The sequence below is a fragment of the Bacillus rossius genome, chromosome 10 (assembly GCF_032445375.1).
Source record: "Bacillus rossius redtenbacheri isolate Brsri chromosome 10, Brsri_v3, whole genome shotgun sequence".
In the NCBI taxonomy this organism is placed as follows: domain Eukaryota; kingdom Metazoa; phylum Arthropoda; class Insecta; order Phasmatodea; family Bacillidae; genus Bacillus; species Bacillus rossius.
The window spans coordinates 52,985,327-52,999,170 of NC_086337.1; the positions used below are offsets into that span (position 1 = coordinate 52,985,327).

The following is a 13,844-nucleotide window of genomic DNA, read 5'->3' on the forward strand; positions in this document are numbered from 1 at the left end:
CTCCCCCTGGCTACGCCCCTGTGCAATTGGTACGGAGTCCGGGGCAGTCTGGAATGCTCCTCATCTTCCGTCTGTCAGCGCACGACTGTGACCGTGGCGTAGCAGTGCTGACGTGTGTGTGTGTGCGTGTGCGTGCCAGGCCGTGCACAACGGGAAGGGGCACGCCCTCCCCGTCACCAGGTTCCTGGAGTACACCGGGGCCCAGCAGGTGTACCTGGAGGTGAAGGACAAGTTCCGCCGGCGGGGGAACTACACCCTCTACATACGCTTCAACAGCCGCCTGTCCCGGGAGCTGGAGGGCTTCTACCTCAGCAGCTACGTCAACGAGGACGGCGAGACGAGGTGACGCGCTGGTCTCTCTCCGGGCGCCTGTACATGTACTGTCTGACAACGTGTGAGCTTTTACCTCGCACGAACAGTAACCAAACTCATTATCCAAAAAACTGTTATTTTGCTCTAGATAGTTGTCTTACAACTAATAGCTACTATGGACATGTTTATTGTCTCTGATGCTGGAAGTTTTAGCTGATTTTTGGATATTTAAACCGTAAAATCAGAAAAAATGTACATACGAGGTTTTGCATCTGATGCCATGTATGTATATTTTTTGATAAGTGTATGGTTATCACGAGTATTTTCAAAATATCCTGATTTCTAAATGTTAAGTAATAATAATTATTTTTGCATTCCATCACTAAATTGTACTTTACAGACTGCCACGATAGATAAAGTCTATTATAGTCCATTTTCACTAATATTACCACTAGAAATAAACTTTCGAAAACCATCCCAGCCCTCAGATACATAAATTTTAACTTTGAAAAAACCAATACGTACATTTCAGTGTACATTAGAACAAGTCATTTTGCACGGCGTGAGGTGGCAAGGAGCAAGACGCATTTTGAATTTCAGCCTGGCTATCCTGATTTTTGTTTTCCGTAGTATCTTGAATGGAATCACTCCAGAAAAATGCTGGGATGATTCTCTACTATAGGGCATTTGCAAAATCTTTTTCAACATCCTTGGTCTATATTTGTGTGTTACTGTCTCATCAACCTCGCTGTTCAGACAAAGGTCTTTTTTTTTTTTTAAAAAAAAGTTTCTTTTTGACTGAAAGTCAATATTAAAGATTCATTTAAAACTGCTCGTTGAACCGTTAATGAACTTAAAAATCAAGGCATAAATATGATGCACACAAACCATATGTACTTGAATATAATGCTATGATTTTTATCAAAACTGTGGAAATTAAAAAGGTGGGGTCGCAATATAATCGCAAACTTGTATCTTGCCATTGGGAACAGCTTAGTGGGAAAATTACAGGTTCTGCCTCTTAAATGTGTCACTTATGCCACTTTAGACCGGTGCTTCCTGAACCTCTGCTCAGGCATGACAGATGAGAGATGCTGGATGGAAGGAGAGGGTGCAACGGAGTTTTTCACTGGGTTCTCTCAGCTTCTGTTCACTGACTGCCGGGAAGGCACCCCCTCCCCTTATCTTTCATCCTCCCAGACGACCACCTAGAACTCCATACATCAAACCACATTCTTTGCCTTCTGAACAGCCGCTGCTTTTGAACTACAGTCATGAAACACAATTTCTTTTCTAACTGCAACAAAAATTTCATTCGAAAGGTACTCGTAAATATGGAGAATATATAATAATTTTAACTCATTTTCAAGTGCTATATATTCGAAAGCGATTTCCAATCCATAAAACCTTTTTTCATGAACTCATGATCAAAACGTTTGGGGGTCACATTACATTCAGAGTCACATTATTTTCAGGTTGAATATGATAAATAAGTTTTAAAATCGTAGAGTCCTCGCACAATGATGGCGTTGCCGTCGACGAAACCCGAGGCCCCAGTGGAATGAGGACTGCGTGGTGACGAGTGCCGACGCGTGTCCACTCAGGTACCTGGCCACGACGCACTTCGAGCCGACCTACGCCCGGTCTGCGTTCCCCTGCTTCGACGAGCCGCAGTTCAAGGCGCGCTTCAAGATGTCCATATTCCGGGACCGCTTCCACATCGCCCTCTTCAACATGCCCATCATGAGCACAGAGGACGCCGGCTTCTACATGGGCACGGGGCTGGTCAGTAGCCCAGCGCACGCAGTCCGTCGCTTCCAAGTGTAAAGCGCCTGCTAACAGTAGCATCTAGGATACATACCAGCATCAAGTGCATACAAAAAAAATTGGTTGTCTGTAAAGTCGGTTTACGGACGATAGTTTAACGTGACAACGTCATAACAAAACATTGATGAAATGATTGCATACTTTTATGAATAAAATTACATCATTTTTATTGAATTATCACTATTTTGTATGGATACAAAGAAGGAGTGAAATGAAATCTACAATTTAATTGATAAATTTACTTTTATTTGCACTCATTAATTCAAATATGTTTATTACTTTAACGAAGAGATTATTTTAACTATAACTTTTATACATGTTTGCTATTTAACTTCTTCCAATCTGTGTTTATTCTGTTAGGGATAGGACGATGATAGGAAAAGTAGGAAACGAAAGGGAGTGTTTCAAGTTTAATGTGCCTTGAAAAAGTCAAATCGATAGTGGTTCCAATCGAGTGGAAGAGAGATAGATGCGGCGCAAGCGTACAATGAGCGTAACGGGACACAGCGTAATGGAACAATGTGTGTTACGGGACATTTTCGTGCGTGCAGCCAGCGTTCGTCGATTTATTAGACGTCACGTCAAAAGGGGGTTGTCTGTAAAGTCGGTTCACGGACGATAATTTTACGTGATAACGTCATAAGAAAACATTGATGAAAAATTGCACACTTTTTAATTTTCAAATATTATTTACAGTTTTTTGCAAATATAATTTAAATAATTTGTTTAAATATAATCACAAACAATTAGTTAAAAAGCCCGCCTTAACATGTTTGATATTATAGAAGATTTTCTCGCACGGTGGTTGGCCGGCTCAGGCAGAATGTGACAATTTTTTGTGCATGCAGTCGGCGTTCATCGATTTATAAGACGCTATCATGTCAAAAATGGGTGCGTGTACTTTAGAAGTTATGCGCATTAGAAACTGTAATTACTTGGCGTAATAAAAAAAACTAACTCTTTATTTTTGCATTCAAATAATTAATAGAAATAAAGTAATAAAAGGACTGGAGTGATATTTTAAATACAGTTGGTAAAGTATAAATCCAATTCAGTATTCAATAAAGTATATGTTTTAAAAGCACGTGTATAATTGTTATATGTATGTAGGTTTTTTTTCATCCCGTTGAAAATTTTGTTGCATGATATACATGTAAATAAATGTAAAACTATTTTTTTTAGAGCACACATAACTTTTATTACCAACTTTTAATAGCCGAGAAAGACAACACAAAACATGGTTTTGTAAGGATACAATCGACTTCACCATAATAATAAAAAAAAACACTTCCTGTACCAACATGACAAACATTAACTCAAACTAATATAAGTGTTAGAACCATTCATAATAAAAATAATCATGTAAAATAAGCCATATATAATAAATTGTGTTGTTTTCAACAGTTATGCCCCAGCATCAGGGTATCAGTTACCTGCTGTAGGTAAATGCTGTCCTGATGATGGTGACTGCAAGGTCAATGGGAACATTTGCAGTTTTTTTTTTTGTTTCACTTGAAGTTTCAACACAGAGCCAGATGCTCGTTGCAGGGCCGGTTTTAGAGGTCCGGAGGCCTCGGGGGCAACAGAGGAGCGGAGGCCCCCCTGGCCCCAATTTTTTTTTCCAAATAAAAAATTAACAATTTTTTTTCAGTCGAGTTTCCCAATAAATGATTTATTGTGAAATCAAGCAGATTCTCTTAGTATGTATTTGAAAAACATACATAAATATAATCGGAGACAAGAATTATATGAAATTATTGTGGGGGCCCTCCGTTTGTGGGGGCCCGTTTTTGGAGGCCCTGGGGCTTTTGCCCCGGTTGTCCTCCCCTTAATCCGGCCCTGGCTCGTTGTGCGATGAAGGCCGGAGGAAACGTGACAGCGAGTCGCTCGGGCCCCTGCGTTCCAGCTGAGGGACGACTTCGAGGAGTCCCTGGAGATGAGCACCTACCTGGTGGCCTTCGTGGTGTGCGACTACAAGCGCATCAGCGACCTGACGGAGAGCAAGGTGTCGGTGTCCGTGTACGCCCCGCGGGTCATGATCTCGCAGGCGGAGTTCGCGCTGGCCACCGCCGTCAGCGTCATGGACTACTACGAGGACTTCTTCGGCATCCCCTACCCGCTGCCCAAGCAAGGTACACCTACCTGTTGTATTTACAATTGTACTTCTACTTATTTATTTCGATTACACTGGATATTAGATGCAATGATGTAAAACACACTTCCTTGTTGGCTTCCATCTTTTTCACTGTCCTTTCTTGCCAACCTTAGCTACACAACTTCCTCCTGGCGATCCATTAGACTATTAGAAATACAGTACCCACGCCCGAGCCAGGGCCTCGAAGGACCGTTGGTGTCCCAGGGCCGTCGAGAGAAACCAGCGGCCCGGGCGGGGGGCAGATCTTTTTGTCGGGCGCCCTGCCCATTATTTAACGTACAATTTTTCAAACCCTACGATTAAAAAAAAGGAAATCTGAAGACTAAACATTACCAAGACCATAATTGTATGCCTACGTGATCTGAAAAAAAAAAAAAATTGAATAAATTATAAGGTTTCCAATGGAGTTTATAGTCAAAACGTTTCTAATTTGGGTCTTACTGTCAGTTTGGGTAGAGTTCCAAATTTATGGCTAAGGAAAAAAAATATACAAAGGAAAAAACAAGCTTTACAATTATGTTTTGAATGTTGCTGTTCGTTTAATTTTGCTATATTGTTTCAGACTTGCAGCTAGTAATATAATTAATTTTAATTTTCATTTGAAATAGGAAGTACAGTTTCAGCTAAATAGTTTGTTTTAGAATCACACAATTCTGTAACTGCAAAAACAAGACCCCTGGCTGTCAATGAAATAATCTGAATTTTGAGAGGCATTGATATTCAATAAAATAAAATATAGGTACAACAATTTTGGCTTAAAACCAACTACATTTTTAAATTGAAAAGGGCTGGAATTGTTTGTCAGAGAAACCTGGTAAAGTCAAGAAAATTTAATCCTAAAATTTTTTAGTACTGATAAAATTTTTATGTTTTCATATATTTAAAATAAAATTATTTTATCAGCAACAAATATTTTGATGGAAAAATTGTAACACAGGAATTTTAAGTATTTTTCCTATGGAAAATTGGTAGGTTTTAATTATTATTTTTTGTTAAAATGGATTAAAATATAAATATCCTTGAACATGAATATCAGATTTTAATAGTAATAGAGAAAGTGAAATTTTTTTATGGTGTAATGCTATAACAACACATATGGTTATAAATACAACTATAAACAAAGTATTCGTTCATATTTTTAAAAGATTTTTTTTTGTAGAGGTTGAAAATTGCTAATTGTCATATTTTCAACTAAAACTGAACAAAAAAAAATTCCAGATTGCAGGTTGTGCCGTCTGAACCTAAGGCATTGTGCTTTTAACTTTGTAAATGATGGGAAAAAAAAAAAGAAAAAAAAAAAGCTATTCATATGAGACCTGTTAATATCTTGTAATTAGTTACATCCTTATTTATAATTTATTTGGTGATTTCAAAGTGTGAGTTCTTGAAACTGAATAAAGTAAACTCCCTATTATCCGCGCATGCTACGAAAAAAATACAGCATATATGTAAATCTGTATTTTATTACAAGTGAGCAAATTTGCACTCTACTGATGATTGTATTGTGTGAAGTATACAGTAAAACGCCACAGGCCTTCTCGGAACTCACTCAGTCAGCTGGCATGCATTGCTATTTTTGTCTCTGTCGCGCTTTGTTTCCAGTCGTATGGTTAAGCACTTTTATATTTACATTACTGAAGTGTATTGTATGTTAATTACTCAGTAAAATACTAAAATTTAAGCATCATTAAAAAATTTGTACTTTAATTGTAACTTTTACTGTACATAAATGTTAAGATTTTTAAGTTGAAATTAATGTTTCCATTTTTGTTTCCCATTTTCGGGATCTTTTGCGGATTATCCGCGATTTTCGATATCTGCGGTGGCCCTGCCACTTAATTTCGCCGATAATCGGGAGTGTTCTGTATAATAAGAATAATGAACTATTTGTTTTGATATTTTTTAAAATCCAAATAATCGCACGGTACTAAAAACTGGTGGTATTTGAAAATAAATGTAAGAGAAGGAGAACGTTATTAAAAAGCAGGGGTGTAGGAACCGGGGGGGACAGGGGGGAGGTGTCCCCCTGAACTTTTTGGGTGGAGGGGTCTGTCCCCCCCAACTTTCTAGACTGTGATATTTTTATTTTATAATATTATTCTGCCCAACTTTATTTGTAATTTCTTCACTCATCAAATTTTATCTTAAGGAAACATAACATCGATGTATCCAATACTTAGATACAAAAACTGCTTAAAAAGCGCTATTTGGCACTTTTAAAATCAAAATTTTCCGGTGAATGACCCCCGGACCCCCCGTCCTAGTAAGAGGGGAATGGGTTTACATGACATCAAAATCATTATTTGTCCCCCCCAACTTTATGAACACAGCTACGCCAATGTTAAAAAGGGAGATCATCGCGAGAGCGTGGTTGCCGCTTGCCGCAGACCTGATCGCCATCCCGGACTTCGCGGCCGGCGCCATGGAGAACTGGGGGCTGATCACGTACCGGGAGACGTCCATCATGTACGACAGGAACGAGACGTCGGCCGCGGGCCACCAGTGGGTCGCCATCGTCGTCGCCCACGAGCTGGCCCACCAGGTGACTGCGTTGCACGAGGGAGTGGGGAGGTGAAGTTGGTAGTTGCGGAAGGCAGACGGTGGAAGATCGGAGAATGGGGGACGTGTTGTAAAATGAGAGGATGGTTGAAACACGTGGTACAATAAATGTATGTGGAGAATTGTCGGCTTTTATTGATAGCAAAACAGTAACCTTCCGCCAGGGTTGTGTTTTTGAAATAATGTGTGCTGTCGTTTGTCTATAAATATGTGTTACTAATTTAAAAAAAAAAAAAAAAAAAAAAAGATCAAGCAATATAATATATTATATATTTTATTTCCAGTCCATTTAGGTCATACATTATTGTACAAAATTCATGTTACATAAATTAAATTCATTGAATTAACCATGGATAAAAGATTTTTTTTTTTGTAATTGTAGTAAAGATTTGTCAAATTGCTGATTGATACATATTTTTAGTTACATTTCAGTACTAAATCAGGGGCACAATAACTAAAATTCCAAAGGGGGGGAGGGGGCAATATACCTTTTTATAAAGAATCATCGATCCCCCCCTATTGAAGCGGGGGGTCGGGGGGTGTTCCCCCGGAAAAATTTGTATTTCAAGGTTGGAAAATGGTGCTATTTAAGCAGTTTTATCATCTTAAAAAATTGATTACACAGCACTTTCTTTGCCCCTGTTTGCCCCCACTTCAAGGTTTTAGAAGGGGGGGGGGGGGGGGGGGGGGGCAAAATATACTTGACCCCCCCTCCCCCTGTTGTTGCGCCCCTGGTTGTATTGGCGTGATCGCAATTCACCATATAATCTTGTTCCTAGTTAATAATAATGATATAACAAAAAAACTTAAATGAAACATACTGTAAGTTTATTCATTCTTGTGTTTGTAGAGAAACATGAGTGTGTTCACTTGTTCAAATATAACACATGATGCTGATGTGTTAGTGATAAAAAGAGCGGTATATCCGTAGTGAAATGGTACAACAGAGTAACTAGGTATATCTGGACACGTGTATCTCTGGAGTGCGACAGAGGTCTATCCCGGCGTAGCGGGGAGTGCTGACGGAGTGTCGGGGGTTGGGGTGGCCCGCAGTGGTTCGGCAACCTGGTGACCATGAAGTGGTGGAACGACCTGTGGCTGAACGAGGGCTTCGCCAGCTTCCTGGAGTACCTGGGCGTGGACCACGTGAGGGGCAGCTGGCGGATGATGGAGCAGTTCATCCTGGACAAGACGCAGCCGGCGCTGGGGCTGGACGCGCTCGCCAACAGCCACCCCATCTCCGTGGAGGTCCACGACCCCGCGGAGATAGAGGCCATCTTCGACACCATCTCCTACAACAAGGTCCGTGGGAGCTCACAATAGCCCTTAGTGATCAGGGACACCTGTATTTCGCGATTTAATTTCATGTCAAGGTATTTCACAAAACACTGTAGCCTTTTTTCTAAGAGTCATGGCAAGTTGCGAGGGCGCAGCATTACGGTGACCACATTCTCATTGGCCCCTTCAAGAGCGGGACGACACCTCTCCCCGACCTGAGCCAATAACCACAGGAGAACAGCTACAGTATTTTGTGAAATACCTTGACACAAAATGTATTCGCGAAATACAGGTGTCCTTATTAATGATTCTTGGACCAATTGTTTTTAATTTGGTAGCATAAATATTGCTACTTTATTTCTAATCAGTAGCGGATCCAGAGGAGGGGGGGGTGTGTGCTAAGGGGCTCAAGCCCCCTTCAAAAGCATCTGGGTCCACTATTGTTTTAGCGTTTGCCTTGACAAAGCCTAGCTTCAGCTGGGTTAGGCCCCTCCCAAACCAAAATCCTGGATCCGCCACTGTTTCTAATCACATCCAAAAACCATGAATTACAAGATTGAAGTATTTGAAGTGCAATTACAAAAAGTAAAGAGTACTTCTTCCACTGAATTTATGACCAGGTGGGAGGATATACCCTGTGTTAGGCTCATACAGTTGGCAACACTCGGAGATGTTTCTTTTCTGATTCCTGTGTTTTAAGTCGTTGAACTAGTTTTCAGGAGCCCACTGTAATATTTTAAATCATATAAACCTTAACATTTCTAATCTTAGCTGTGCTATGGAAAATCCTTGCTATGTAGGTATTATATAGACAGGGATGTGTAAAAGGGGAGGTCCCAATTTCTTTGTATAAACATATCTGTCATTAAGTATATATTTTTGTGTGTGTATATTGTCCTGGCTTAACAGTTTGTAAACAAAAAAAAAATCTTAAAACATTAATAATGTAATTTACAAAGGAAAAGGTAGGGAAGGGACAGAGCTAATCAACCCTACAGCCTTTCTGGATCATGACTAACTTTAGACCTTAATTGCAATTGGGAGTAGTTTTTGTTTGTTACTTTGAATTCTGGCCAGCTCTATTGAGTTAGTTTAGGGTCACCATGGTGTAGTGGTCAGGTCGCTCATGTCCCATGAAGGTGATAAGGGTTCGATTCCGTGTGAGATCAAACTAGAATATTTACAAAAGTGGGAAATGTGGCAGATGTTTCCGTAAGCTGGTGGGTTTTCTTGGCATTCTATCGCCTCCCCCCCCCCTCCATTCAATCAATGCTCTGTTCTCATCTCATCATCTCTCACCATGCCTGGTCGACGAACCCTCATTCAATCATTCATTCATTCATCAATCCATTTCATTACCTTTTGATCGACGAGACTTTAAGCCATGATTCATTCATTACCTTTTGGTTGACAATACATTAAGTCCTAAATCATTTGTTTATTACCTTATTATTGACGAGAGTTTAAGCGTTAATTCATTCATTCACATATTCTTTCAGAATAAGTTTGGAGCACCTTGTAAATACGGGCCTGTTCTGTGCTCCAGGGAGCAGCGATACTCTACATGCTGGAGAAGTTCCTTCAGCTGGACGTCCTGAAGAACGGCCTGAAGGACTACCTGAACGCACACAAGTACGGCAACGCGGAGACCAAGGACCTGTGGAACGCGTTCAGCAAGCACGCCAACCAGTCTGTGGAAGTCAAGGTTCGCGTCCCGTCTTCTCGAACGCCTACGGTGAACTGTGTCTCTGACTACGGCGCAAGGGCGCGCGGGGGGATTGCATAAAACACGATTACGTTAAGCGGCTGACCGGGTGGGCCAGGCAGAGTGGAGGCCGGCCTTGGAGCGAATGAAACGGGTCTAGATGACTTACGGCTATCGCAGTCATGATGGAAGGAGACGACAGGATGCTGAAGGCACCACGGTGCACGTTTGTGTCCGGCCTCTGTGCTAAGAGATCGATGACTGAGTTGGTCTCGCGTGGCACAGGGTCGCTGTTTGCGCACAAAGTGTGCGGAAAACAAAAGACGTTTCATGCCATTTCCATAGACGGAAGCGCACAGTGGATAATAAGTTGCTTGATTTATGAAACATAATAACACTACAAAATCCTTCAAAATTACATTCAATAATTACTTAAATTTCTGTTTGATGGATTAATACACAGCGTCCCCGTGGAGGTACTTGAAAACGTCACGTGATAACTGCGTGGGCGGCTATCGATATATCGGCCACGGGGCTGTTCTCTCCGGTGCACTTCATACGTACGTAGCACTGCACCCGTGAGAGAGGGGGAGGGGGGCACAGCCCCGGAGAAACGGCAATGGGCAACAATGGCCTAAGCGACCAGAGGGAGCACGGGAGGCGACGTCAATGTAACGAAAGTATTTTATACAACACAATGAAGCGTCCCAGATTCGAAGACAGTGTTCTGGATGTGACCTGGACGTCTCACGGCGTGACAGGTTTGTGAACATCAGGTCAGAAAGGGTCCCATGTGTTACAGCCAGAAGGTAAGCTCGGAATTCGCTGGTGCCGCATGCACTTGCTGTGACATCCTGCCCAGCGATTCATGAGTCCTTCACGGGTATCATATTCATTACCATGCCTGGCGGCTGATAACATAGGCACACTACTGTGTAGGGATGATGTATAGGGTGCACAAAAACCTGTATTAAATGTTAACACATCTTGTATTTGAAAATGTGTGCTCATAAGTAGGCCTGTACGAAAAGTAGTTTTTTTTGATGCAAAGCAAATATCAAATAGGATGTCTAAAATATTTGGGAAGTAGAATAAAATTGCAAATATTGTTCTTGGCAATACTGTATTATTCTTATTTTACAAAAAAAAAAAAAAGGATTGAAGTAAAAAATAATTGTTAAACGTTTGTAATGTTCGAACTGATTAAGTGATTAACTAATACCATTCATTTAATAAAATTATACAATAACTGGGTTTAATATTAATATTGAGCATCCGTAAAAGCAAACAAAGCTATTATTTTGATTTTTTTATGTAACCGACTATTCAAGAAAAAAATATGCAACTTAAGCTTACAATGTTTAAAAAGTTTTGCAACAAATGTGAAGCTTTACATCAGATACAAAGTTTTGTTTCACTGCCTGACAGAGGTGCACCCCCCCCCCCCCCAAACACTATAACTCACCCCCCCCCCTAACCTAATGATGCCCCCCTCCCCACAAAATTTTTTATGCCATTTTCTCAATGATTTACTCAATTTTTTTATAATATTATACTTTTTTAGTATTATATTTTATCACATTTTGCATTAATTAAAACTGATTTTCTAATAATAATTTTGGTCATAACAGGTAATATTTCCATCCTGAACCGACAGATGCCAAACTGCTTTTGTTGAGGAAAGTGCGGGGTTGCCAATTTGATTTACAAGATCCCTTTCGATCATCAAAGCACCAGAAACGTATTTTCACATTAGAAGCTATAATTATGTAAATAATATACACATTTTTCTCGTCTTTTAACCACCCCCCCCGCCCTGAAATTTTAATGATGCAGTCTGCGTCGTTACCCCCCCCCCCCCCCCCCTAGTGGGCACCCCTGCTACGTGAAGCTTCGAATTGAACGAATAGCAGATTTCCTGGCAAAGTCGAGTCGAGTATCGAGAATGGCACACGCGCAGCTCACGAGAGTCCCCCCGCCCCCGCAGGCGGTGATGGACACGTGGACGCGGCAGATGGGCTTCCCGCTGGTCACGGTGAACCGGGCGGGCGGCTCCGTGAACGCCACCCAGCGCAGGTTCCTGCTGACGGGCGACGTGAGCGACGCCTCCGACGACGACGCGGACCCCTCCGCCGAGTCCCCCTACGGCTACAAGTGGTACGTGCCGCTCAGCTACTACACCAGCGAGTGCCCCGACGAGGTCCACCACGTCTGGATGAACATGAGCGACGGTAGGTGGCGAATCGCAGCGTTACGCTCTTACTGCGGAATCACATCCCAAAATATACCTGAGAAACCCTAAGCAATGAAAGCACTTTGTGTTGAACTGTTGCTGTATCATTACATATGAAATGTTCAATATCTTGGGGAATGGTAATTCAGTAGGTATGAAGGAAAGAAAAGAACTAGTTTTACTAGATCGACTATACCAGTGGTTCTCAAATTTTTTAAAGTTGAGGCACATTGAAAATCCTACAAATGATTCTAGGTGCACCATATTCAAAATTCTGGGAAATATGTGTGTGAGTCTTCAGTACTACTGGGTAATAAGCAATTTAATGTGTTCTTTTGTTGCAAATAAACTTATACATAACATGAAACTCGGACAAAAAATTTAACGTTGAATTCCTTAAAATAATGCAGAGCATGATAAATATACGAAAATTGTATTTTCAACTACATTTCTTCACTTGAATCATACGTAAATAGTTTCCTTCTTGCTGCTAGAATTCCGTGCCGGAGCAGATACATGGACTAATGAATCATTCTATTCGTAGAGTGAAAGGTTAAATAATATAATGCTAAACGGAAAAAAGACTTAAAAAGATACTAAACCCCAGCTTCCGACTTGATTTTCGAATAGTAATTTTATCAAAATACTGGCCATATTGTTAAAATTGATTTAACCATTAACACTATAGAGTTTCCCTTTAGCTTTGTGAATTTTGGTTTGCATCATCTGCTACAGATGGTAGCACTGTGGCTACACGTTTCTGTTCCATGTGAATTCCGTCCCATTCACTAAATTACACCTACCAAATGCTGTATACCGAGAGTTTAGATGTTTACACATCAAAAATTATTCGAGAAAAAAATCAAATGAAACATACCTTAAGTTTATTCAGGCTTGTTGTTTCACTCTGTACTGAACTTAATCACTGTTCGAGCAAAACCTGTAGAATTGTTAAATAATACAAATAATGGTATACCCACAATGAAATTGTTTAATATAGTAACTACATATATTAATTTTTATATTATATCAACACATTTTTCTCTGGAATATCACAGGGTGCCCCTGAAAATCTTCTAGAGTGCACCAGTGTTGCCTGGCGCACATTTTTAGACCCGCTGAACTGTATTGCTGGTCTAGATCACCCTGATGTCTTTTTCCATGTTCAGTGAGGTTCGAAGTGAACGAGACGGTGGAGTGGATCAAGGTGAACGTGAACCAGTCCGGGTTCTACCGCGTCATGTACGACGAGGAGATGTGGACGGCCATCATCCTCGCCATGAGGCAGAACCACTTGATATTCAGCGCGGCCGACAGAGCGAGCCTGATCGACGACGCCTTCACGCTGTCCAGGTGGGGGGAGAGTCGAGTGACTTTCTCGCAGCTGCTGTGGGTGTTTGTTTGTTGGCGCGAACGGATGGGTCTGGGCTTAACGACTCGACGTCGAAGTCATCAGAGACAGGGAGAAGTGATGATGTGAGGATAAAGAGCTGACAGAATGCACGGGTAGGGGAAACGAGAGTGCCCTGAGAATAATACCTCCAAGCGCTAAAAATCCAGCTTCGACCCAGCCAGGAATTGATCGCATCGGTTACCGGCCAGTGATCTGACCACTCATCCACCATCATGGCCCCTTTTTAGATTAAATCTCATTTTTAAAACCAACACTTCATTGTGTGTCTCGGTTAACCAAGTTTAATGTGGACCGCTGCAACCTTTGATAAACATAATCTCAGATGAATGGCATCTTTGAGGTTAAGTTTCTGAAGAGTTTT

The 13,844-nt window shown here is 41.2% G+C and overlaps 1 protein-coding gene across 2 annotated transcripts in view; it reads left to right on the top strand.

The window, feature by feature from the left end:
• LOC134536139 (endoplasmic reticulum aminopeptidase 1-like) overlaps positions 1–13,844 on the top strand; it is an 85,415-nt gene that overhangs the window by 56,421 nt on the left and 15,150 nt on the right. For both annotated transcript variants that reach the window (XM_063375733.1, XM_063375734.1), the window contains exons 5-12: positions 140–342; positions 1,917–2,097; positions 4,046–4,271; positions 6,682–6,836; positions 7,907–8,155; positions 9,678–9,836; positions 11,824–12,067; positions 13,239–13,422. In XM_063375733.1, coding sequence (XP_063231803.1) covers positions 140–342; positions 1,917–2,097; positions 4,046–4,271; positions 6,682–6,836; positions 7,907–8,155; positions 9,678–9,836; positions 11,824–12,067; positions 13,239–13,422 — 1,601 coding nt within the window. The remainder of the gene's footprint in view (positions 1–139; positions 343–1,916; positions 2,098–4,045; positions 4,272–6,681; positions 6,837–7,906; positions 8,156–9,677; positions 9,837–11,823; positions 12,068–13,238; positions 13,423–13,844) is intronic.